The 27,325-nt window shown below is 50.0% G+C and overlaps 1 protein-coding gene across 1 annotated transcript; it reads right to left on the reverse strand.

Annotated features, from left to right (window-relative positions):
* Positions 1–5,915: 5,915 nt before the first annotated feature.
* Positions 5,916–9,729, reverse strand: VAMP2 (vesicle associated membrane protein 2). Its single transcript, XM_052657326.1, has 5 exons — positions 9,601–9,729; positions 8,976–9,096; positions 8,351–8,509; positions 8,206–8,257; positions 5,916–7,604 (listed from the first exon to the last, which is right to left on the reverse strand). Coding segments are annotated over exons 1-5 (351 nt in total). The 5' UTR covers positions 9,603–9,729; the 3' UTR covers positions 5,916–7,587.
* Between the last annotated feature and the right edge of the window lie 17,596 nt (positions 9,730–27,325).

Raw genomic sequence — 27,325 nt, forward strand, 5'->3', positions numbered from 1 at the left:
AGCCGCAGGCCCCGCCCCCAATTGGCTGGGGATCTCTTCGCGGCGCCTGATTGGCTACTGGCCCCCACTGAGGTCAGGGCTGTGTCACACACGCGGGCGCACGTGGATCTGGGTGCTGGCACTGGGCTGAAGGGCCCCAGACACCACAACCCAGCCAATGGGCGCAGGACGCCTTGCACAGTAAATAATGGAAGGGAGGGGAGGGGAAGTAAGCTGCCCCTATTCGGGGAAAATACCTGGGCCACAGTAGGTATTTAAGAGAGGTCTACTCCCTGAACTGCCCTGCCCTGCACAACAGGACACCCTGGCCTCGCCAGACGGTGGGCAGAAAGTATGCAGACCCTAGGAGGTGGGCCAAGCTGGATGAGATGACTGGTCCTTGGGAGGAGAGGGACAGACAGAAACCCAGCTTGGCCTTTCCTAGGTTCCCCTCGCCAGCCTTGTCGTCATCATAAAGCCATGTCCAATCCCTTCCTCTGATACTTCAAATCCTGTGGACAGCTAGGAGGAGGGCAATTTGAGGAAGGAGTGGAGTGGGATGACGGATGCCAAACAATGGAAGCGGCAGATCGAACCCAACAGAGGCTGTGAAGGGAAACAATGGCAGGTGCTTCCATGCCACTCTGAGCAACCTACGTGGTGACTAGTGCTTCTCTCCTGAGGATGCAGCCACCCACAGTTAGCGCTGGCCCCTAACTGAGGGCCAGGAAGCCAGGGCTACAGGGCAACAAAGGGGGTGGCTGAGAGAAGAGATCTTATACACAGAAAATGTTGGGTGGCAAGGCCTTCAAGTCCCCACCACTAGGAGAAGACAAAGCCAAGCATCTCATCTATCTCCTTAACTGTATTTCGCAGCCCCCAGAAGAGAACCTAATACACAGTAGGGTGATAATAAACATGGTGACTTTGTTGTAAATATAGCTAGGGGAGGAGGAGGGACGTCAGCAATAGAGCAGGGGCTGGAAATTATAATTTATTTTTAAGAGGCAAGGAGCAGAACCCTGAATCCTAATTGGGAAGAATAAAGTGCCAGTTTGAGCTGCAAAGAGCTGCAGTTACACAGACCCCCCTCCAATCAAGACTGAGGTGTAGTTCCTGTAGGGCTCCCTGGAAACGTGGGTGGCAAATGAAGAGGTTGATGCTGACGCAATCAGCTGTGGGTGCACACCCCTCACTGTCACGTGGCCTAAGCTCTCCTTAACAGTGGTGTTCCCCATGAGGGGTGGGGGTGGCAGAGCAAGGGTCTGTGGAAAAGCTAGATGCAGGAAGGTTACAGAATAACCCAGAAAAAAAACAAAGCAAGAAGTCACTGGAAAAAGAGGATTCCGGAACCTGGATTCTCAGTATTCTCTCCTTGAAAATGGCCCCCCAACTCATATACTGTGGTCCAGACCCTTGTCTCCTTTTCAGACACCTCCTCTCTGGAAACCGCTTTTCCTCTTCTCCGGCACTCCTCAGGGCTCTAGTGTGATCTGCCCGGACACAGGCGGTCCTTGCTGTCCACCTCCATGTTTTTCTTTTTCGTAGACAAAAAGGTCGAGCTCCAGCAGCCCCCACCTGCTCTCAAGGCCCTAACCAGAATCCTGCCTCACGGTCCCCACAGTAACCAGGCCCCGCTGCTGTCAATGGAGGAGAGGGGGCGGGAGGCGGCGGTGACGTCAAGGCGGAGGAAGGGGGCGGGGCGAGGCAGCCAGGGAATGTGGGGCAGGGAGGCTGGAGAGGCAGTGGTTTGGGAGGCGGCCAGCCCGAGAGGGCGGCGGCCAGTGCACTTGGGAACATCGTGTACTTTTGGCAAGTATCCCAGGACATGCACCCGCCTGGGCGCCTCCCCCAGCCCAACGACAGCCGTCCTGTCCCCAAGCCAGGGATTCCTGGAGAGAGGATTAGGAGGAAGGGGTCCCCCCTCCCTCGCCCCCATGCTTGGCTCTCCGCTCGAGGCTCGCATCCGCCCTCCCCTTGGCTTGCTCCTACAGCTCCTGGCATTGGCTTTCCCCCTCTCCCAGACTGTACACATCTGCTGGCCCGGTCCCAAAGCCAGGGCGGGGAAGTTGGAGGCCCAGGTTCTGCAAGAGACCTTTGCTCTTCCCTGAGGCCCCCTTTATAGCCTGAATCTCTTGTTACTATGGCAGCAGAAAGAGGGAGGAGGGATAGGGAGGAGAGTGGGTCTAGGATGAGGAAATCGAACTGGAAAAGAGCAAGTAGCCCAGGCTGGAGCCTGGATCTTGGGAGAGGAATAAAAGGGAGAAATGAGCAAGCGTGGCATCTCAAGACCAGAAGAACCAGGAAGAGGGAAATGGGGAGGACGTCACCACAACTTCCAAAAAAAAAAAAAACACCTTAAGAATGTGAGACTAGTTCCCAACCACAGCATTCACATAAATCTTACACTGTCACTGTTATTTTGTCACTCCATAGCCATTTTTTTTAACCTAAAAAAAAAAAAAAAGACGCGACCGAGGCGTTGCACTGAGCACTTTCCATACGTTATCTTCTTTAATCTTCAGAACAATCTTGTGAGATGGGCATCACTATCCCCATTCCACAAGGACCAACTAAGCCTCAGAAATTACTAACCCTGCCTAAATTGCTTCATAATATGTTCTCAGGCTCTTAATAAATGGGGCCCAGGATTTAAATCTGAGCTCTGATAATGGTTTGTAATTCTGGCCTCTTATCCTTCAGGAACCTGTTGAGGTGTTACCAGCTCTGGGAACCTGGGCCTCTCAAATACCCAGGCAATTCTAAGTTTGGTGCCTGAAACACAGACTCCATCCACTCTCTCTTCTCCCTTAGGACATTCAGTTGGCACTCTCCACACACTTCAAATCATCACAGTCCCAGTTTTCACATGCTCACAAAGTCTTTGAGAACCCCCTAGCACCCACCGGCTCCCCTGGTTTCCTAAGAATCCAACTTCCTCAGTCTTCCACCTTACAGCAGGTCACTTAACCACAGGCCTGGCTGCTTGTACAGACAGATACACCCTGTAGGTGCCTCCTCACTCCAAGAACTCAGGAAGACATTGCTGCTGCTGCTGCTAAGTCACTTCAGTCGTGTCCGACTCTGTGTGACCCTATAGACAGCAGTGCACCAGGCTCCCCCGTCCCTGGGATTCTCCAGGCAAGAACACTGGAGTGGGTTGCTATTTCCTTCTCCAGTGCATGAAAGTGAAAAGTAAAAGTGAAGTCACTCAATCATGTCTGACTGTTCTCGACCCCATGGACTGCAGCCTACCAGGCTCCCCCGTCCATGTGATTTTCCAGGCAAGAGTACTGGAGTGGGGTGCCATTGCCTTCTCCGTAGGAAGACATTATGTACAGCCAATCTGCACAAGCCCAGTCTCCCTCTCAGGATCCGACAGTTGCTACCTCACGTTTACTCCCAAGAATGGCTCTGAATCCCAACCCCTCCCTTTTACACATAAGAAAGACACCTAGAGCCGAGATTTGATTAGCTCAGGGTCACACACATCACCCCACCTGCAGCAACCCTTTGGTACCCTCCCACCTGCCCTACCAGGGCCTCTCTCCAGCCTCAGAACCCCTGCCTATTTCAAATGTTTAAGGTACCTACCCAAACAGCAGTCATGCCCTGGAACGCCCCCCACCGGCTCTCAGGGGTCCTGTCCCATAACTCCCTGGGAGCAGGGTTCTCAGCTCCCTCAGTTCGCTAACTTCCAAGACCCTCCCCGAGGCAATCAGGAGTCCAGGGACCTTAGGGCGTTGAGGGATCTGATGTAAGGGACTCCCGCTCCCCTCTCTCTAGAGTTGAATTCGCAGTTCCTATTCCCCCACAACCATCAGAGCTCACACCGCGGTGATCACGCCGTTTGGAAGATCCCCGGAGAATCTCACGGACAGAGGAGCCTGGCGGGCTGCAGTCCAGGAGGTCGCAGAGTCGGACCCTACTGAAGTTACTTAGTACTCACGTTTCACTGCACTGCACTAACACCCCTCCTTACAGAACACATCACCGTGGAAAAATCCATACCGACGGCCGCTCCTCACCCCCTACGCCGGAGAACTCACCGTTCGGCGCGCACGCCATCCAATTTCTTCCCAACTAGGATCAAGGGTACTTCGCTTCTCCAGGTCCGCCCGCCGACCAGGACGCCACGCCCCTCAAGCTTATTGGCCTAAGAGCGCCGACCCATGCCCCGCGCCGCGTGCGGCCACCCAGGCTCCGCACTGCCACTATTGGCGCCGCCCGCCTCCGTCATCTTCTCATTGGTCAGTTTACCAACAAGCAGTGACAGATCCACGTGCGGGAGGGGCCGCCCTAGCACGTTAATTGGAAGTCTGATCGAAAGCCACGCCTCCACCCACCTCCAAAGTCCTTATTGGCTGTGGCAGCATTGCCTGCCCCACGACCTGCCTAGGATCGGTGACGCAAACGCCAGTCCAGCCCTTCAAATTTTCTCATAGGCTGAGGTGTCTCGGAGCTGTAGAGGACACGTGCGGGCGATCTCACGCGGCAACTTGTTTACCTAGAAGCTGGGGATTTTCCTTGACGACACTCTTCCCAAAGCCTGTCGAGTCTGCTCATGCGCAGATGTGACCGGTGGTGGCTTTGGTAGGGGCACTTTGTGAGCCGTCAGGCGCGTGACAAGAGCGCCCCCGCGCTGGGACTTCGGACTTGGGTTTCTGAAGCTCCTTGAAGCTGAAAGGTGGGAGCGTTTGGGTGAAGTCTTCGGGTCTCAGTACCCTGTCATAATGATGACGATAGCCACCTTCCAGGTTATTTTTTGTAGGCCACGAGGTGCACTGCTGACAAACTCGAGAGAAGGCAGCTGACTTAACTTCCTACTGCTTCATAAATGACACAAAGAGGTTACATAATCGGTCCGGATTAACACGCTAGTTTCTAATGGGGTCAAGATTTGGTACCCTCCTATCAGGTCCCTGATAAAGAAAGTGGGTCCTAAGGCCTGCGGTAATCCTAAACCTGTAAATCACTCAGTAGATGAAGCGCGAATAGGCCCTGAGCACTATCTCAAAAATAGTTAAGCCCTTGACAAGTGAACATGATGATGACTGTATACCTAACTGGAAGAATCACCTGGCTCCTTTACAACTGCTGAATCAATGTCCGGGGAAGGAGCCTGAAAATCCATTTTAAAAAGTGTTCCTGGTAGTTCTTAGGAGCCCAGAAGTCTGGGAAACACTAAATTTCCTGTGCTGTTCAATCCTCATGCTGCAGCCCAGAAAAGTGGGCCCTCCAGCACTCTCCACGTACTATTAAAGTGCCTGTGGGCAGGGACGCTAGGGTGCCACATCATGAGTGGCACAGAGGTGGAAGTTAAAAGAGTTCAGTACAGTGTCTAGGGTCACCAGTCCCACAACAGAGCACAGGAGTAGCAGGCCATCTAGCCGCAACAGAGCAGGGGTGGCAGGCCATCTAGTCAGCTCCACACCACACTTGGCTGGCTCTCCCTGAGAGGTTTTGTTCAGTAAGTACTTATGAACTCCTCCTGAATGCTGGCACTGTGCTAGTCAGAATGAGGGAGAGAAATTTCACGGTTGCCCATCTACTTCAGGCCTAGGAATAAATGACCACGGGAGAGACAAAGCATCTGAGAGTTCATCAAGGAGTAGAAAGGGGTCCAGTAAAGTGGAGTATGCCCTCAGGGACGGGAGAGCAGGGAAAGCTGGGAAGTCATGCTTCCAGGTTTCCAGTGTCAGGGTTCACCATGCTGACACTGGGATCATGAACATTTTCCATTACCAACTCCTTGTGCCCCCTCGTGGCCACTTTGAGAATCATACTTTGCCTTTGCCCTGGCCTGCCCAAGGTCAGGCCCCTTGGCAAAACTGTCTCTTCCAGATGTATCCTCTCAACGTTCCGGTTATACCTGCAGATCCAATATCCTTCCCACTGGTTAAGAAAAGATCTTAGAACACCACCTGGTTACTCATTACACATTTATTGTACATTTTCACAATCTGGATGCGCCACAGAATTGGGGGCATGGGGTGAGGGAAGGGGGGCAGGGGATACTGGGATAATATGGGGTGTCTAGAACACAGCACCCCCACCCCCAGCATCTCTCCCTACCCTTTCACACCACAGCTTAGATCTCCCTGCTCCCCCTCCACACAAAAACCTCAAGTGTGGGGAGAAGAAAGAGTTTGGGGGTCCCCTCCAGTGGCAGGTTAAGGGAATTCACCCTCAGACCCCTAAAATTGTGCCATTTAAAAAGACATTAGACCGTTTCTTTATCACTTCACACAAGGGGGAGACAGCTCTCTCTGGGCTTGACCACCCTGGAGAGGGGCAAGAGTCCCCATCTTCCAGTAAGTCCCATACGCATATTGGCAGTGACTAGTACCCCCGCCCTAAATTCAGGGGGGCAGTCAGAGGAGCTGGGCAGTGATGGGGTAACACCCCCCCATATGAGGGAGGGTTTTCAATCCACCCCCAGCAGGGGTGGGGCCAGAGATTTCAGGCAGGATTTGGGGGGGGTGATGCCCTGCCCCATCCTCCCCAAGGCAGTGATGACCCCCACACACACTGTAGCCACCTCTCCCAAAACAGATCGGATTACAGCCAACCCCCAACTCTCCTGGTGGGAGGAGGAGGAGGCAGATCAGGCAGACAGGAGGAAGGGAGACCCCGTGGGAATGTCAGCCAAGCGCCCCACATGAAAACTGCGGAGCAGGAATGTGGGGAGAGACTCCAAGTGGCAGAATTATTGGTCCATCATAACACACTGAACTCCAATACACTTACACACCAGCTGGGGGGAGGGAAAGGAGGGACAAGAGGTTTGGAAAACTGGGATGGGGAGGCAAACTGGACTAGAGGGGCTGGAGAGGGCGATTCTGGGGGCCAGAATAGCCTGGCTCCCCAAAAGCCCAGGCTCCCCACCACCTGCAAGTAATGTCATGCAAATGAAAGTGTGATACAAGGACCAACAGGGACTAAATCCTCAGTAAAAAAGAAACACAGGTTGAAAGACTGAACAGAAAAGTGATGGGAGGGAAAGGAAACCAAAAGGAATGTCAGTAGGCAAATGGATGCTAATTAACATGCTGGAAGCTCCCAGAAGACCATGGGATTCTTAGGACCAAGAGGGACCAGTCTCAGAGCCTCCCAATGATGCAAAGAAAATGCACCTAGGGAAGCCTGGACAGTTGCTTTTTGTCTTTTTTGTATGGGGGTGAGGGTGGGGGGGTGGGGGTGGAGGTATGGGGAAGGCCAGGGTGGGAGGAAGGATCAGCTAAATCCAAGGGAAGGAGAGGAAGAGGGACTATTGCATAGCAGATGCAAATGAAGGAGACTTGGGGTTGGTCAAGAAGAGAGGGAAAGGGAAGGATGGAAAGAGGAAAAGGAAGTGATGAGAACCTCAGGAAGGGGTGTTAAGGACAACTGGAAAAAATCTTCTAGTAATAAAACTACAAACAGACCAAATATATATAATATTATATATGTATAAATAACAGCTGGCTATTTACAAGGGGGCACACACACGACACACACACACGGATCCGGGGGAGGTGGGGCTGGAAGATATGGCTGAGAGGTGGAGGAGCGGCTGGGGGTTGGGGGGAGAGGCCCTTCTCTGGGCAGGGCAGGCTCCTCAGGGGTTTAAGAGCTGAAGTAAACTGTGGAGAGGGAAAGAGAAGGAAGACGACGGAGAAGGAAGAGAAAGAGAGAAAGCAGTGTGTCAGCCCAGCCCTGCTCCCACCTTCCCCACCTCCCAGCTAGGTGACATCCCTTCCCCTCTTGGCCTCAGGTTCTTCATCTGTAAAGCAAGGAGTCTACACAGATTGGTTCCCAGGTCTCCTCAACTCCATGGTATGGCCTTGGGGCCACAGATCCCTAATCCTCTGAGACCACAGCTCTCAAACAACGGGGTGGTTTGCTTCCAAGCTGTTTCTCAAGCCCCTCAGTCTCTGCTGCTCTCCCACTCCCCAATTCCAGGTTCCCAGTCTATTATGCTCTTAGGCCTAACAGGGCCTCAAGGGCGCCTTGGGGATCCACCAGCTTTCCTGTTTCTGAAAATCTTAACAGAAATGGCCCAGAATCAGGCAAAGTGCAAGCTAAACAACTTCAAGGTTTGGGGCTCTAGATGAATCAGAACTGCTACTGGCAACCATATACTTTTTCCTAAATACTAAAATCTAGGTTAATGACCTTCAAAACCCAGAAACCGCAGGGGAACCCTCTCCATGAAAGGGCCCTAGCCACTCCCACCCTACTCACCGATGATGATAATAAGGATGATGGCGCAAATCACTCCCAGGATGATCATCATCTGGGGGTGAGGGGGAGGCTCAGTGAGACAGACCAGGATACTCCCATTCACCCCCCACCTCCTCCCTGTCCTCCCGCCTGCCTCCACCCTTACCTTGAGGTTTTTCCACCAGTATTTGCGCTTGAGCTTGGCTGCACTAGTTTCAAACTGGGAGGCCCCCGCCTGGAGGGCGTCGGCACGGTCGTCCAGCTCCGACAGCTTCTGGTCCCGCTCCAAAACCTTGTCTACGTTCACCCTCATGATGTCCACCACCTGAGGGAAGGCCCACAAGGCAGGGGTGTGTGTGCCAAGGCCCATCTCAAAGGGCACTCCTCCACCCACCATGAGCTTACACAGGGAACAGGCATCATGTGGCCTGGCTAACATGCCAAGGACATATACAGAACATGCCTAGCACACCAGAGAAATGCAAGCAGCACACAGCAGGGGCATGTGGTATCCACACTGCTCAGATGTCACAGCACCACCCTCTATTTACCGAGCCTCAAGCAGCCTTCCGTTCACCAGAGCACCCACCCAGGGTGAAACACCTCAGGTTAGCCAGGCCAACATCCCCACGGGCCCTCCCGTACTTGCACGCTGACAAGGACGGGCCATGGTATATTTTCGTACCCAAACATGAACTGCCATCACCCCCCAACCCAAGATGGACCCCCGTATCGGTTTGTCAACCCTCAGGGTCCTTCCCACTGTTTCTGACACCACCACCTCCACTCACCTCATCCACCTGGGCCTGGGTCTGCTGCAGTCTCCTGTTACTAGTGAGGTTTGGAGGGGGCGCAGGAGGGCCTCCCTCCCCAGCCGGGGCGGCAGGGGGGGCGGTGGCAGCGGTAGCCGACCTGAGGGGCAGGGACGGATTAAGAACCAAGGCCTGCAGCCCTTGGCCCCGCAGCCAGGGCTCCGCCCATCCGCCTGTCCCTCCATCCGTCCCTCCCTTCCTTCTTGCCGGGTAGAAAGCCACTCGATGCGAGCCCTGGCCTCCCTCCAGCCCCGCGGGCGAGCTGCTGCGTGACCTTGAGGGAGGCCCCCTCCCCCTCGGGCCTCAGTTTCCCCGCCTGTCAAATGAGGGCGACCTCACAGACACGGTCTGGGGTGGACCCAGCAGCGATGATAGAGGCGGAGCGGCCAGATGGGGAGTCCGCTCCCTCTCGCGGTCAGCCTCCGCGCGGCCAGCCCGGGACGCGGGGCTCTCCTAATGCCCGCGCGCAGTCACAGGCGCCGGCCTAGTCTCGGGACGCGGGGCGCGTGGGGGACGCGAGTCGAACCCCGAGCCCTCCCCAGGCCTGGGCCTAAGGGCGGCGGCCAGTGCCGGCCAGCCGGTGCAGGTGCGGGCGCCGACTCACATGGCGGGGGCAGCGGGCGGAGGACTTGGCAGCGGCAGTGATGGCGGCGGCAGCGGAGGCTCGAGCTGGCTCCGACTGGCGCTGGCTGCCCGGGACGGGAAGATGGCGGCCGCACGTCACCCACATCCGGGCACTGCGGGCGGGGGCGGGGCGCGGCGGGCCACTAGTCGGCCGCCGGGCCGCGGGGGCGGGGCGCCGAGGGCGGGGATCGCGGCCTGCCAGGTGGCGGGTCCGGCGCCGCAGGGCCCCAGCCTCTCCCTCGCTGCCTGCGAACCCTGAGCCTGGTGGCAGGGCTCCCTACACCCACCACTAGCCCACCGGGTCTGACCCCAGCCCTGCCCGAGGTCCTCGCCGTCCCCCTGCCCCCACCGCCTGGCCTTTAAGGCGCCCTTCAGCCAACACATCCTCCTCCTCGGTGAAAGCCGTCAACCTGTCCGCACCCCACGCAGCCCCAGGTCCCAGCCTGCTCCCACGTCCCAGTGCGGGTTGAGCAGCCTTGAGCATTTGGAAGGAGCAGGGGGGTTGGAAATCAGAAAGAGCAAGTGCAGGTCGGAGGCAGTGTGAATAGCTGGGATCCTGGGAGTGGTGGGAATTGATCCTCAACCCTCTGCCTTGCGAGTGGATATCCAAAAGGAGGTCTGGGAACCGTGATAGCAACCCCCTCCTCGCAACTGAGGTTCAGACCAGGGTTCCTTGGCAGGCGAGGCCTGACTGAGGTGGGGCAAGCTTGGGAACCCGGGAGGAGGGCACTACGCTGCCCTGTGGGGCCGCTTCATGTGGTGGCTTCAGACGGGCCGAAACCTAGCTCTGACCCAGAGTTGAGTAGCTACCCTGGCAGCCGGAAGAGGGCTCAACCTCTGATCCCAGGCACAGGGCTAAAGGACAAGGCTTACGCATTTTATTTTGTTTTGGCTTTTCTTTCGCGGGAAGGAGAGTAAGTGGGCAAGGGCGGCACCTGCGGTACGCAGGGACTTGGTACTACTTTACCTAAGGATTAGCCTCATGCGTGTGACATAACAGCTCCTGTCCTACCTCTAGACCCAAAATGTATTAGGTGTGTCGAGTCTATACCTATATTTGTTAAATGTCTAGATGTAAGACATGGTAGGGAATTATCCACAGCCCTTTCCACACCTGGTCTCTGTTTAGGTCCTCTAAACTGGCCCAGCATCTCTCACCCACCCACCGTGCTCTTTCCAGCAGGAGTGGCCCCTCAGGAAGGAGACGAGGGGTGTAAACGAGCTGCCTGTCCGGTGGGTTGTGACAAGCCTCAAGAGTGAAGAATGAGGCCCAGTGGCCCTGTTATAGAAACCGTGGCAAAGGAAAGAGACAAGCAAAACTCGGAGATGTGGAACAGCAAGGTTTATTCCGCACTGGTGCAGGCACAGCGGAGTTGCCTCCCGAGGCTGAGCACCTGGGCTTTGTTCTGGGTATCTTTTATATGGCACAGGCTTATGGGTCCTAGTGACTTTCCTGCCTAAGCAGTTTGGGGGACACAATAAGCAAGCCGGTTCACAGAAGCAGAGGTGGTGAGCAGCAATAAGCAGGCCAGTTTACCAAAGCAGAAGCGGTGAGCAGTGAGCATAGCAGTAAATTTAAGCAACTATTTTAGTTTATTTTTTCTCTCCTCTTCATTCCTCCCTCTTGATACTCAGGGTGCATCTGCAGCCTCAGAGAATATCATCATCTGCTCACAGCTGGTATCCTCTTATATGTAGTAATTGAGTGGTCATCTTTCTTTCAACACCTGTCTCTATGAAACTTTTTACAGTGCTGACTAGGAGGGGCATGAGACGAGGCATAAGCACGCATCCAGCGAGCATGACCATGACTACCCTGATAATTGTCTTAATTTCTTCTAGCCAAGAGAACCATCCTCCAAAGAGGCTGTTTATGTCCCATCCCTTCCAGTTCTGAACCGGGACATGGGCAGTCTTTCTGATATTTTTAGCTATGTCTGTTTAGGCCTTTCCGTTTAACCATCTCTTCAACTCCTTCCTTCCTAGCCTGGTCCTGTTTCCTGCCCCCATCTGACATCCCAGAATGAGTCTGTTGAGTCCAGCAGGCCATCTGTCTTGGGATGCCATAGCACATTAGGCCTTTCACACTGCGGGCTTTAATTATTCCCTTCCAGTAATGTTTCCCTTCCCTAGTGCATGGAGAAGCTGAACTATCATGTGGCCGGTTGGTATGTATAGTAAGTGAATCAGTGGACCCGTTTCTCATGGTAGAAAGATTCCATACATTCACAATAGTCATCCTGACGCTCAGATGAGGAGGGGATTTTACAAATTAACAGAACTATAAGGCAAAAATATGCTGTTTTCATATTTAAGCTGATCACAGTAGGAGACTCCAAAAAATAAGAGCTATGAAGAGGTAGGCAAAGCAGAAGGAAAGTTTCTGAATGATAGTCCACTCAAGGGGAGACACAGAGTAGAGTCCTATTTCAAATAAGTAGGAGGAATCCCAGTCCAATTAATAACCAGTACATCTGTTGTTCGCCAGTCCTGCCAGTTCCTCAAGCTTCAGCCATAACTTTGACTGACCAGTTTCCAGTGTGGCCAGAGCAGGGTTTTGGGGTCATTGTTTCCTTCTTCTCAAGGTCAGGTGCAAGGGTTCCTCCGGATTGAGGGCTGCTTCCCACTTCCCTCAGCTATTGGTTGGGCCTGCAGGTTTGATTCTGGAATGATGGAGCCAAACATCTATTCCTGCCACCTTGAGAGCAGTAGGGGTGCTTAAGATTACAGAATAGGGCCCTCTCCACATAGGTCTTAAAGGCTCTTTTCTCCAGTCCTTTACCCATACTTGGTTCCCTAGTTGGTGGAGATGTACTGTTATGCCTAAGGATATGGGTAAAATTCTATATTACCCACTTACATATTTGAGAGATGGTGTGTCCTAACCCTGGCAGCTGCTTATGTAGTCCCTCAGTTCTCTGGCATCTCTCCTTAAGCTAACTAGCAGGGGCCATAGTCCATACAGGATTTCAAGTGGTGAGAGTCCTAGCCCTGCTTGGGTTGAGCATCTCACCCTCAAGAGGGCCACGGCTAACATGTCTACCCAAAGATAAGCTCATCTGACATAGTTTAGCTAGGGCTTGTTTGAGGGTTCAATTCATGCGCTCTACTTTCCCTGAGCTCTGGGGATGGTAGACAGTCTGCAATTTCCACTGGGTCTTCAAAGCCCTTGCCACCTATTGTACTGTCTTGGCTACAAATGTCGGTTTATTGTCCAACCCTATGGTCAGAGGCATTCCATATCTGGGGACAGTGTCTCTCAGGAGTGCCTTGGTTACTTCTCTTCTTTTCTCAGTTCAGTTAGGAAAGGCCTTCACTCACCCCGAAAAGGTGCAGATAAAAACTAAAAGGTATCTGAATCCTTGACTCAGAGTGATTTCAGTGAAGTCCACTTCCGAATCCTCAAATGGGGATAGTCCACAATGTTAGGTCCCTGCCGGCCTGCTAGGCCCCTGGTGAGCTTTGTATTGTAAAAAGGTTGCACATCGCTGGAAGACAGAAGAGCAGAGTATGGGCAGGCGAGCGATGAGATAGTACCCACCTAGCAAGGTCTTGCTAAGAATCAGACATGACTGAGCGACTTCACTTTCACTTTTCACTTTCATTCATTGGAGAAGGAAATGGCAGTCCTCTCCAGTGTTCTTGCCTGGAGAATCCCAGGGATGGGGTCGCACAGAGTCGGACACGACTCAAGTGACTTAGCAGCAGCAGCAGCAGTAGCAAGGTCTCTAAGGCAGTCTTAGAGAGTTCCAGAAAAACATCTATTTCTGCTTTATTGACTGTGCCAAAGCCTTTGACTGTGTGGATCACAATCAACTGTGGAAAATTCTGAAAGAGATGGGAATATCAGACCACCTAACCTGCCTCTTGAGAAATCTGTATGCAAGTCAGGAAGCAACAGTTAGAACTGGACATGGAACAACAGATTGGTTCCAAATAGGAAAAGGAGTACATCAAGGCTGTATATTGTCACCCTGCTTATTTAACTTATATGCAGAGTACATCATGAGAAACGCTGGACTGGAAGAAAGACAAGCTGGAATCAAGATTGCCAGGAGAAATATCAATAACCTCAGATATGCAGATGACACCACCCTTATGGCAGAAAGTGAAGAGGAGCTAAAAAGCCTCTTGATGAAATTGAAAGAGGAGAGCGAAAAAGTTGGCTTAAAGCTCAACATTCAGAAAACGAAGATCATGGCATCTGGTCCCATCACTCCATGGGAAATAGATGGGGAAATAGTAGAAACAATGTCAGACTTTATTTTGGGGGGCTCCAAAATCACTGCAGATGGTGATTGCAGCCATGAAATTAAAAGACGCTTACTCCTTGGAAGAAAAGTTATGACCAACCTAGATAGTATATTCAAAAGCAGAGACATTACTTTGCCGACTAAGGTCCGTCTAGTCAAGGCTATGGTTTTTCCTGTGGTCATGTATGGATGTGAGAGTTGGACTGTGAAGAAGGCTGAGCGCCGAAGAATTGATGCTTTTGAACTGTGGTGTTGGAGAAGACTCTTGAGAGTCCCTTGGACTGCAAGGAGATCCAACCAGTCCATTCTGAAGGAGATCAACCCTGGGATTTCTTTGGAAGGACTGATGCTAAAGCTGAAGCTCCAGTACTTTGGCCACCTCATGCGAAGAGCTGACTCATTGGAAAAGACTCTGATGCTGGGAGGGATTGGGGGCAGGAGGAGAAGGGGACGACCGAGGAGGAGATGGCTGGATGGCATCACTGACTCGATGGACGTGAGTCTGAGTGAACTCTGGGGGATGGTGATGGACAAGGAGACCTGGAGTGCTGCGATTCATGGGGTCGCAAAGAGTCGGACACGATTGAGCGACTGAACTGAACTGAACTGAAGGCAGTCTTGCCCATATGGGTCAGTTCATGTTGTTGGTGGACCAGCTTGTAGGGTAGCTGCCCTGGAATATAGACTTGGTGGTCTTGTGTGATCCACCATCCCGTCTTGGCCTTGGTTCCCTCTTCCGTTTTTATCCATTTCTCCTCTTTCGGAGAGTACCTGGGGGCAACTGATATTTCCAGGGCTAACAGGACTTTTGGTTTGTCTGGCAGCTGCCCTCAGGGAGCCTGCTTGGCGACTGCATTGGCTTGGTATTCCCTTTAGCCACTGGGTCCCCCCTCTTCTGGTGACCTTTGCAGTGGACAACTGCTTCTTCCTTCAGTCCCCATATTACCTCCAGGAGCTTCAAGATTTCAGCTTGGTTCTTGATCCCTTTTCCTTCTGCAGTAAGGAGTCCTCTTTCCTGTTATAAGGCTCCGTGAAAATGTAGAGTAGCAAAAGCATACCGTGAGTCTGTATAGGTGTTGACTTGCCGGTCTTGGCTGAGTTTCAGCGCCCTGATTAATGCCCACAGCTCCACTGTCTGCTCTGACCATCCTTGAGGAAACGCCTCTACCTCTACCACTTCAGAGTCAGACACCATGCATACCTGGCTATCCTTTTCCCAGTCTCCATGAAGCTGCTACCATCAGTATATAGGAACAGGTCTGGGTTTTGGAGTGGTGTATCAGTCACGTCTGGTCTGCTAGAAAATACTTCATCTAATATTTCTAAGTAGCTGTGGTCCAAGAGCCCTTGTCTGGTAGGAAGGTAGCTAGGTTTAGAATTTGTACAACTTCCAGTTTTACTGGCGAACTTTCACATAGTAACCTTTTATACTGAGTCATCTGTGCATGTGTGAGCCAATGGTGGCCTCTGTAATCTGACGGGGTTACATCTGAGTGTGGGACCTTAACATTGAGGTGTTGCCCCAGCGTTAACTTGTCAGCTTCCCTCTCCAGTAAGGTATTGGCGGGTAGTGCTCAGAGGCAGGGTGGCCATCCAGCCGTGAATGAACCAATTTGTTTAGACAGGTAGGCCACTGGCCTTTACCAAGGTCCACATTCTTAGGTTAGGACTCCCAAGGCCTTTCTGCTCTTTTCATGAGCAAAGATGTTGAACTCTCTAGTTGCATCAGCAAGTCCTAGGGCTGGGGCCTCGGAAAGTTTGACCTTAACTGTTTGAAACGCTGCCTCCTGGCTTGGTCCCACTCAAGGGGGACCTTTTCTTCTCCTTTTAGAGCCTCATACAGGGGTCTGGCCAAGTTTGAAAAATCCGGGGATCCATATGCTCCAGAACCTTGCTGCTCCCAGGAACTCACGGACCTTCTGGCAAGTGGTAGGGGTAGGGATGGGGCAAACTGCTTGCTTCCTTTCAGTTCTCAGCATCTGCTGGCCCTGCATGATGCTAAAACCTAGATATTTGACTTGTCTTTTACAGATTTATGCCTTTTTCTTTGATACCCGGTACCCAGCTTCCATTAACAGGGAGAGAGGGCATTTGTTCCTTCTAGGCATTGAGCCTGTGTTGTGCTGGCCAGCAGAAGGTCATTGACATATTGCAGCAGGGCACAGTTTAACTCTTGTCCAGGAAATTTAGCCAAGTCAGCAGCCAAGTCTCCGCTGAAGAGAGTAGGGGAGTTCTTGAAGCCCTGAGAAGCCTCATCCAAGTGAGCTGTTCCTTGTTTCCTGTAGATGGGTTTTCCCATTCAAAGGCAAATAGTGGTTGGCTGACAGGTGCGACCCAGAGGTGGAAGAAGGCATCTTTTAAGTCCAAGCAGGTAAACCATTCAGCTGTGGAGGGGATCAGTCCTAGTAGGATGTACAGATTGGGCACTGGCAGGTTCAGAGTAATTGTTGACTCTTTTACAGCCCTTAGGTCCTTAACCAGATGGTAGTCGTGTGTCCCTGGCTTTCTTACAGGCAGCAATGGGGTGTTCCAGAGTGGCTGGCATTTTATCAGGAGTCCGTGTTGGAGTCGTCTGTCTAAATGAGCCTGGGTTCCCAGTTGGGCCTCTCAGGGAGTTAAGTACTGTCGCAGTTTTCCAGGCTAAGCTCCCAGTTTGAGATCAATCAGAATGGGGGTGTGATGCTTGCTAGGCCTGGGGGGGTTCTCCTCAGCCCAAACTAGTGGGTATTCAGTCTCTAATTCAGGAGGAATGGTCCTCTCTTCTGGAGGGGAGGAATAGAGGCACCATTCTTTTTCTCTCCATAGTGCAAGAGTCATAATCAAAGATGAGGGTGGTCCTGTTTATTTTAGCTGGGCTGACCCTTTGGCAGAGAAGGAAATTTGGGCCCCCATTTTGGCAAGCAGGTCTCTTCCCATCAAGGGGACAGGGCAGTCAGGTAAGTAGAGGAATTCCAATACTACCTCATGGACCCCTAATTGGCATCATCAAGGACCACAGAAGGGCCTGTGGGTCTGAGCGCCAGTGGCCCTGATGATAGTGGTTTCCTTTCCCAAGAAGGGGGGTACTTGTTGAGTGACCACTGAATGTTTAGCACGGGCATCCGCCATAAAGTCCACTGGATGACCCCTACTTGAATTCTGACCATAGGCTCTTGGGGGCCCAGTTGGAGACAGCCTGGTCCTCTCTAGTCGGATTCTGCTCCAGCTAGCCTGATCAGATTAGCACTGGGTGGCTCGGGTTGATATTGGCTGGGCAGGCCTGCTGCTTTGGTTTTCTTCTCGGGGTGGCTGGGGCACTCATTCTTCCAATGTCCCTTCCCCTTGCAATAGGCGCACTGATCATGGCTGATGGAGTTCCTCTTTCTCAGGTCTGGGCCTTTTGACTTATGAGGTGGCCCCGCTGGGGTGCAGGCTTTGACAGGGCCGCTGCCAAGAGTGCAGCTTTTGCTTCATCCTCTTTTCTGCTCCTTGCCATGCTGTTTGGTCGCGATCAACAAACTTTATTAGCTATTTCTAGCAGTTCTGTGGCGTTTTATCCTGCAAAAACCCTTCTAATTTCTGTAATTTCTTCCGGATGTCTGGTTGGGCCTGTCCCACAAAGACCACATTTATCATCCGTTGGTTCTCAGGGGCTCCAGGATCAAAAGGGATGAAGGCCTCACATAACCTCTCGTAGAAGTCAGCCGGGCTTTCATCTGTATTTTGCAGCACCTCAGTGATCTTGGCCATGTTGGTAGACTTCTTAGCCCTGGCTTTTACTCCCTGTAGGAGGGCCTGTTGATACCTGTCCAGCCGGTTTTCTCCCTCCCTTGGTGCTGGGGTCTCAATGGGCCTCTTCTTCTGGGAAGGCCTCCCATACCCAGTTCTCCACCTCTAATTGACTCCCTGGGGCATTGACCTGGAGCCATTCCTGAGCCTCTGGACTCGTTGGTGCTCCTCAGTGTCGAACACAGTGAGGAGAAGCTGCGGACAGTCCACCCAGGTGGGGCGATGAGTCTGGAAAATGGACTCTAAGAAATGGATCAGCACCTGAGGTTTTTCAGAGTATGAGGAGGGTATGATGCTTCCAGTTGAGAAGATCAGTCGTGGAAAACGGTTGGTGGTAGAAGACAGTTCTCCTCTCTTGTACAGTCCCATCGGGGGCAATACGCTGCAGTCTCTGGGTCTCTCTTAGAGGCATTTGAAGTGTTGGGGCAGCTGGCCCTTGAGCCAACTGGAGATGCCTGCTCACTGGCCCTGGGGTGGCTGGTCGTTGGGGCTTCAGGAGCATCAGGAGGAGGAGGTGAAACGGAGGAAGGTGGACTGTCTGCTAATTGCAGATCAGCTGCTCCAGGCAGGGGAGCTGTAGGGCCGTCAGGTGGGGGCATTGGAGGCATGTCTTCAGCCTCGCCCTGGAGGATAGGCAGTTCCTTTTTCTGGCGTGAAGCCTTTTTTTCTGATTGAGCCACAAGAACCTTACATTGCCCCGACTTGTCATGCAGAACCGAACCCAGGGAGGCCTTAGCTGGGCGATTTCTAACCATTGGTCAATATATGGAAATTGGTCTGGGTGGCCAGGGTCTTAGGTCACAACTCTATATTGCTCAGACAGTGGGCACATCTAAAGTCCCCTGTGGGAGCCATCCAACACCAAAGGAGGGCCACTCTAGGGTACAAAGAGTGCGCAGCTTTCCAGGGGTTGGTTTCACACCATATTCTCCAGAGAATCCTTTGTTAACATTTTAAATCATGTATTTTAAAACAGTCGGTTTTGAGGTTGAACTGCCCATTAAGTGACAGTTCCCACCCTGTGGTGGTGCCCCACAATGAACAGAGGGAAACACTTTTGTCTGCCTGGCCACTCCCCTTGTGGAGATTTAGGCTCCTCTTAGCATTGGCAGGTCAGTATAAGCCCCTGACTTGGACCAGCCTCACAGGGAGGGTTTAGGAGGGTTTAGATCCCCCAGAGACTGGCACTGTCCTAAGCTGTATGAGGTCACTGTGGAATCACAGGTTGGAATTCACTCAGGCTCTGTAGTCAAAGATGGTGGAACATGGGCTATCATTCAACACAAGCACACATCCACTGCACATCAGGATTAACAGACCACCCAAGGGAACAAATCCTATTCTGAGTAACCCTCTGGTCACTGGGAAGTGATCAGGCTCCTCTTCCGCCATATGGTGGGTCCTGACTTGGGCAGATGTCCCCGGGGCACTCACCCGCCTGACATCCTGTTCTGGAACCCACTTCTGCTCTCCTTCTATCTAAGTCTGTGCGGGAAGTGGCATGGGCTATGGCCAATGCAGCCCGTGTGAGGGTAAGTTTAGCTTCGTCACTCAGTCGTGCCTGACTCTTTGTGACCCCATGGACTGCAGCACACCAGGCTTCCCCGTCCATCACCAACTCCTGGAGCTTGCTCAAACTCACGTCCCATCAAGTTGGTGATGCCGTCCAGCCATCTTATCTTCTGTTGTCCCCTTCTCTTCTTTCCCAGCATTAGGGTCTTTTCCAGTGAATCAGTTCTTCAAATCAGGTGGCCAAAGTATTGGAGCTACAGCTTCAGCATCATTCCTTCCAATGAATATTCAGGACTGATTTCCTTTAGGATTGACTGGTTTGATCTTCTTGCTGTCCGAAGGACTCTCAAGAGTCTTCTCCAACACCACAGTTCAAAAGCATCAATTCTTTGGCGCTCAGCTTTCTGTATGGTCCATCTCTCACATCCATACGTGACTACTGGAAAAACCATAGCTTTGACTAGATGGACATTTGTTGGCAAAGTAATGTCTCTGCTTTTTAATATGCTGTCTAGGTTGGTCATGGTTTTCCTTCCAAGGAACAAGTGTCTTTTAATTTCATGGTTGCAGTCACCATCTGCAGTGTGAGGGTCAGTCTCTGACAGCCGGTTGGCACCTGCCTCTCTGTCACTGGGCCAGTGATTCCTCTGGTTCCCTAACGAGGGTGGCACAAGGGACCAGCTCGGTTGTTGTTTCCTGGCCAATGCACCAGAAAATGTTATAGAAACCACGGCGACGGAAAAAGACAAGCAACACCTGGAGATGGAGAGCAGCAGGGTTTATTCAGCACCTGTGCGAGCTCAGAGGCGTTGCCTCCAGAGTGCGGGCTTCCTGGTCCTAGTGACTTTCCCACCTAAGCAGTTTGGGTGACACAATAGGCCGGTTCACAGAAGCAGAGGTGGTGAGCAGCCATAAGCAGGCCAGTTTACAGAAGCAGAAGCGGTGAGCAGTAAGCATAGCAGTAAATTTGAGCAACTATTTTAGTTTTTTTTTTCCTTCCTCTTCAGCCCAAAGTGGTGGTCACTGCATTCCTGAAAGGGGGCTAAGGGGGCTGATGGCCATGGTCTCTGAGACAAACAGGAGCTTGCTTCTCCCCTCCCCCACCCAGGCTTCCCAGGGCCTCGGGTTATGACAACCTCCTCGGAGCTGCACCCCACCCCCTCCCAGCAGAAGCTTGGGACTGGCTGTGTCACCAGAGGTGTCATTTCCCAGCTGTCTGGGGGAGGTGAGTGAACCCCAGGAGTGTATGCCGGATGTGGGGACTCAGCAGATCTAAGATAAGGTGCTCTCAGCCCCCTCCCTGTCCCTGGTACAGCCACTTCCCTGGTACTCAGGCACTGACACGGGATGTCTGGGTGGCTCAGCCTCTGTGAAAAGGAAGAAAAGAGCAACTCCCCTGATGGTCTCAGATGATGCTGTGGGAGGATAGCTCGTGGTTTTTGGCTCTGCGACTACTCTACTTTCTAGTCAGAGAACAAAGATACCAAATTTCAGGCTTTTAAGTTCTGAAGCCACAGCCTCTGGGTCTCAGGTGAGGTTGAAAGGAGGTATAAACAGGCAGAACTCCCCACCCCCACCCAGCCTCAGCACCCTACGCTAGCAGGGGAGCAACTAGTGGAGGACTAGGCAAGATGTTAGACACAGGTTTAGGGGTCATTCTCATTCCTGGACGGCCAAATCCAGGGGATATGGAAGGGACAGAACTCAAATACACTGGGGGAGCCAAGGCCATGGGCTGTGGCTTGGAAAGCTGGCACATTGTTCTTACTGTTGGATTCTGGGGACAGCAGAAGCAAGATAGAAATGAGAGCGCGTATGATCCACGAAGGCGGGGACCCAGGACAGTTTATCAGTAGGAGAGGACTCTCATTGAGCAGCCCTCCCCACTCACCCCATCTATGTTGTAGTGCTAAGGTACTCCCCAAATTTAGATCAGTGGTGGAAGCAGGAGAAGAGGCGGGATTCACCTGGAAATGACCAAGAGAATGTTTTCTGCAAGCAGGTAGAATGGAGACCAAAAATAGAGATACACTGAACCAAAAGAAAAATCAATATATTTGTATTAACTGAGATCTTAGTGTCTACATTAACCAGATCAATCTCCAGGCCCCACTCCCAGGGCTCATTCAAAAAATGTGGGAGAAGGCCCAGGGTCACTTCTAACAAGCACTTCCAATGGTTCTGATGTAGGCGACGTGGAAGAGATCTTTAATAAAGGTTTATTAAAGGTTTTCTTTTATGGCTTTTTCCTCTTCTAACAACTGACTTTGAAGTTGGGGTTGAAGGAGGCTGGGTCATTGTCCCACTGACTCATGAACTTGCTCCATCCGCATGAGTCAAACCTGATCAAACTAGTAATTCATTTTAGAGACACTGTGTGTCCCTCAACACAGCGTGTACAGAAAAGGCCTTCTAATCCGGAGTAGGAGCAGCAGGCCTGAGGGAGCACTGCCTGGAGTGGGGACCAGGGCTTAGCCCCACAACTCTCACTATCAACTTCTCAAACCTTGTGACCTCTGTTTTGCCCTCCAATCTGGAAGACAGGGCTGCCTGCAAATCCCTGGGTTCCTGGAGGGGAGGGAAACTGCCAAGCACCTACTGCCTGTGAGGAACTTCACGTAGATTACCACCACCCCCGCTCAGTGTCTTAATTACACAAATAATGTGACTCCATTCTCCTCAAAAAAAAAAAAACTAGAACACTAGACATATAAAGCTGAGGTCCTCTTGAATATCCCCTACTTTGTCTTTTTGTTTTACTTTCTGGAAGTGTTCATGTATTCCTCCTTTTGGGGAAATAAGTTTTCTTGTTTTATATATTTTTTTCTACTATTCTATATCCTTAAATATAGATGTTGATTATCTTTTTTAAAATTTTCAAAAAAAAAAAATTTCCAAAAACGCAAGATCCTCTCACATCTCTCTGTATCTATCTTTTAAAAATTCAGCATTATATTGTAAACTAAGAAATTGGTAACATTCAAAATTTAAAAGGTACAAAAGAATGTACAGCAAACCTTTGTCCTGAGTCACGCAAGACCCCTACTCCACACAGCTGCTGTCTCCAGTCTTATAAATCCTCCAGAATGGTCAGTGCAGAGACAAACATAGGCATAGACATAGATACTTATTTTCTCTTGAAAAATACAAATGTTATCAGACTAAACGCACTGAGTTTCCCTCTAATTTTCCAATTATAGACTTTTTTTTCTTGTGCTCCCTAGTATCTCTGTTTTTTTCCAGACTTCTTGGTAGGCTTTCTTTTTTTAATATATGGGGGAAATATATGGGAGGAATCTCTCTTTTATTTTGGAAGCTTTCTTTAACTGTCTGCTGGTCTTTGGCTCTCTTGCTAATATTTAATAGGGAGCCACCAAGAAGCAGAGTGGAAGATCTGTGTGTGTGTGTGTGTGTGTGTGTGCGTGTGTGTGTGTGTGTGCAGGGGAAGGGCACTCATTGACTGGGCTTTGTTGTAGGACAGTGGAAGCCTTTTCACACAGATTCCCAAATGTTGACAAGTGACAGACTTTCTCTGGGACCATTCAGTTTTTTGAGAGGAAAACATCCCCCATTCTCTGTCTCTGCCCTGTGTGTGTGTGTGGCAGGGCGGTGGGGGAGGGGGGTTGGTGGGGTGGGTTTGAGGGCTGTTCCTGTATATAGCCTCAACTCAAGCCTCACCCCTGCGGTGCCCGGGGTCCCCAAGTCCAAAGCCTCCCCCAAAATGAGCAGGTGGAGGGGCAGTGTTTGTGACTCGGATGTGAGAGGATAAAGGAGACTCGAATGACTCAATACGCTGAACACAGGCTCTCAGCCACCTCTTTGTTCAGCCAGGCCCTGACCCGGAGTCCTGGGACCTCCAGGATCTTCTGGCATCGTGTCCTATTTGGTCTGGGTCTGTCAACACCCTTAGGCTGTGTCCAGCTTCCAAAGCCTTGTTGAAATCTTTTTATCCACTGTTTCTTTAGTCCTTGTAGACATATGCCTGTCAGACGCATGTTATGCAGTTAAGTTACGGAAGGCGCAGAAGACAAATGCTCATGGCCAATCTTCCATGTTTATAAGTCTCACTACAGTTTCTTTAACTAGTTCCCTCAAGGACCAGCTGTGGATTCTCTTTCCTTTTGGCTACCAGTGGGAGAACGTGATCTTAGCTCCCTGACCAGGGATCCAGCCGGGGTCCTCTGCACTGGGAGTGTGGGGTCTTCACCCTAGACCACCAGGGAAATTCAAGGACTGGCTTTTAGGTGGTTACCAATTCTGTCACTGTTACAACAGTGCTTTTAGAAACATTGTTGTAAATACCTCCCATGACCAATCAGCCCACAGGGCAATCCTGTGAAGTAGGCAGGTTTTTTTTTTTTTCCTTTTTTTTTTAACCTGTGCCCCACGCCACATGGGTTCTTAGTTCCCCATCCAGGGATTGGACCCATATCCCCTGCATTGGAAGTGCAGAGTCTTAACCACTGGATCACCAGGAAAATCCCAAAGTAGATATTGTCTTGATTTTACATCTGGAGACACCTATGGTCAGAGAAGAGAAGGCAATGGCACCCCACTCCAGTACTCTTGCCTGGACTATCCCATGGACGGAGGAGCTTGGTGGGCTGCAGTCCATGGGGTTGCTGAGAGTTGGACATGACTGAGCGACTTCACTCTCACTTTCATGCATTGGAGAAGGAAATGGCAACCTACTCCAGTATTCTTGCCTGGAGAATCCCAGGGACAGGGGAGACTGGTGGGCTGTAGTCCATGGGGTCGCACAGAGTCGGACACAACTGAAGCAACTTAGCAGCAGCAGCAGGGTCAGAGAAATGCCTTGATAGGGTCCTTTTCAGTTGGTTAGTCAATTTTTTTATATGTAGAATATCTCTTAAAATTTTTTTGTATAAAGCATAATAAAGTGATATATTTTTAATCTGTGTAGTTCTCCCTGCTATGCACAGAAACCAGACAGGCAAGCAGATAATGAATGACAGTGAAGCATGGTCTCAGTGAGGAGTGTTTCAAAGGAGAACCCAGCACGGCAGGCCTGGGAGGCCTCCTGATCCCAAACTCTCATTCTGCAACCTTCTATTCATTAGAAATTCACTGGGGTTAGCAAGCTCCTCTATCAAACACTTGCTGAATTGAGTCAGCTGATCTGACCTGATAGCCAGGAGTCTCTGGTTCTGGTTCTATCTCTCTGTCTGAGTGATGTCCTCAAGCAAGGTGCTTTCTCCTCGGGCCTCTTCTTCCTTGTTTATTAAATGAGGGCTCTTTCACTCCACTATGCCAGGCACCATGCTGGCACCTGGAGCTACACTAGTATATAAGAAAACAGTTCATGAGAACACAGCATGGGGAAGTTCCCTGGTGGTCCAATGGTTAGGACCCTCATTCACTGCTGAGGGTGCAGATTCAGTCCCTGGTCTGGGAACTAAAATCCCGCAAGTCGTGCAGCACAGCAAAAAAAAAGAAAGAAAGAAAGAAAGAAATGTTTGTCGGTTACACCTCAATAAAACTAAAGGGAAAAAAAAGAAGCACCCACCGGGATTTTTGACGGATATAATGAGCAAGTGATCAAGACACTTGCCAACACAGCTCAGACAGACTTAAACCAGAAAGGAGACTCTGAGGGCTCACATGACTGGAGAGTGACTGGAAACAGCAGGATCCAGGTGCTTGTATGATGTCATCGGTGATTGGTTTCTCCATATCCAGCCCTGCTCGCCTCTGCCTTAGCTTCATTTCCAGACAGGGAACAGAAGAAGCTGCAGGCTCACAATCTTTCAATCTTTTAAAATACTAGGGTTTTTTTTTTTTTTAATGAATATGGTTCAAAATTGCAAAAGTTCAAAAGAACAGATGGAGAAAGTCTCTCTCCCACCCTTTTTCCCAGTCCCCCAGCTTCCACTGCTCAGCCACCAGTCCTCCCAGTTCACCTCCTTCCAGAGATGCTCTGTGCATATAGCTTTCTGTTCTTTTTTTTCTTTTTTTCCTTTTTTAACACAAATGGAAGACCACTACACGAACTATTCTGCAACTTGCTTTTGTCACTTAAGTATCATGGAGATGGCTCCAGAACCATGTATAAAGTTTACTTTGCTCCTGGCTGCACAGTATTTCATGGTTATGTTAATGATACCAATCCCCTGTTGACAGACATTTGTTTCCAATCTTTTGCCATACAAGCAAAGCTGCAAGGAATAATATACACATTCCCATTCTACCTGTGTGCAAATGTGAAGGGCTAGTTTCTAGATGTGAAAATCCTAGGTCAAAGGGTAGGTCTTAGTCTTTGTAGACCTACAAAGGGTAAATCCTAAGTCTTTGTGATGGTGATTTTGATGGAATATTGGCAAATTGATCTCAGGTAGATGTGTTTTGTTTTGTTTTGTTTTTTTAAATGAAAGTTTTATTCAGGGAGCTACACACTCATTACGCAGAGTGTGGGCCATCTCAGAAGGTGAGAGGCACTAGGGTATGGGGTTGTGTTACCAATTGTTACTCTCACTAACAAACAGATGAGGCCTGTTTACTTAAAGCCAATGCCCTCTTCAGCTCTATGAAATTTTTTTGGTCATTGATGACGTAAGTTAAGCATGATCTGCATTTCTCGTGTGGTAAAAAAAGTCAGGTATCTCTTCACATACTTGAGAGTTCTTTGTCTTTCCTTTTCTGTGAAATGTCTACCTAATTTTTTGTACATTTTTATTGAGTTGTTATTTTTCTTATAGATTTGCAGGACATTTTTGCGTATCAAATTTAGCTCTTTCTAATATGAGTTATAAATATCTTCCTTTAGACTGCCATTTACCTTTAAACTTTTATTTTTTTACCATACATACTTTTAACATTTTAAATATATATTTAAATATATCAATATTTTATGACTCTTGAATTTTGTTGAAGTCTTCCTCACTCCAAACTATTTACTTCTGTGGTATTCTTACCAAAAATGCATAACCTCAATCTAACCATGAGAACACATTGGAAAAATCCAAACTGAGAGGCAGTCTGCAAAGTGACTCAATAGTACTCTACAGATGTGTCAAAATCATGAGAGGGAAAACAAAAACAAAACAAAAAAAAAAACCAAAGGATTGTCTCAGATTGGAAAAGCCTAAGGAGACGTGACAACTAAATGCAATGTGAAATCCTGGATTACACCCAGAATCAGGAAAAAAAAAAAAAAAAAGCATCAACAGGAAAACTGGAAAAATTCAAATAAGACTTGCAGATTAGTTACTAGTATTGTATCAACACTAACTTCCTTGTTCCCTAATTATAACCATAGCTATGCAAGGTGTCAATATTTGGAGAAGTTGGGTGAAGGGTATATGGCAAATCTGTATTATTTTTGAAGGTCTTCTGTGATCTAAAGTTATTTAAAATAAAAAGGTTAGAAATGTCAAGGTTTCTTTAAGTGCTTTTTGGTTTTATTTTTCAAACTGTAACCTTTGATCTATCATTCATATTGGTATAATGTATTGATCCATATTTTCCCCAAAAGGCTACTCAGTTCTTATAAACTCTTTTTTCCTTGCCTTTTACTTTTTCTGCACTGGGTTTTGGTGTGGCATGTGAGCTTTCCTCTAGTTGCCAGCATGGGCTTAGTTTTGGAACCAGCATCCCCCTGCCTTGGAAGGTGGATTCTCAACCACTGAACCACAAGGGAAATCCCTAATAAACTTTATTGACTAATCCCTTTCCCCACTGATCTTTTTTTTTTTTTAACTTTTAAATCATAAAAAATACATAACATAAAACTTACCATCTTAAACATTTTTTTAAACTTTTTTTAAAGTTTTTTTTTTTTTAATTTGGACCATTTTTAAAGCCATTGAATTTGTTACAATATTGCTTCTGTTTTATGTTTTGGTTTTTTTGGCCACAAGACAGGTGGGATCTTAGCTCCCTGACCAGGAGTCAAACTCATACCCCTGCATTGGAAAGGCAAGTCTTAACCACAGGACTGCTAGGGAAGACTCCATTTTAACCATCTTTAACTGTTCAATTCGGTAGTGTTAAGTATATTCATATCATCATACAACTAATCTCCAGAACACTTATCACCTTGTGAAACTGAAACACTACTCATTAACAACTCATTTTCCTCACCTCCCTCCCCCCTCACCTGCCACAACCTTGGCAAGCACCATTCTATTACATTCCATCCCTATGTGCTGCTGC

The sequence above is a fragment of the Budorcas taxicolor genome, chromosome 19, assembly GCF_023091745.1.
Source record: "Budorcas taxicolor isolate Tak-1 chromosome 19, Takin1.1, whole genome shotgun sequence".
Classification (NCBI taxonomy): Eukaryota; Metazoa; Chordata; class Mammalia; order Artiodactyla; family Bovidae; genus Budorcas; species Budorcas taxicolor.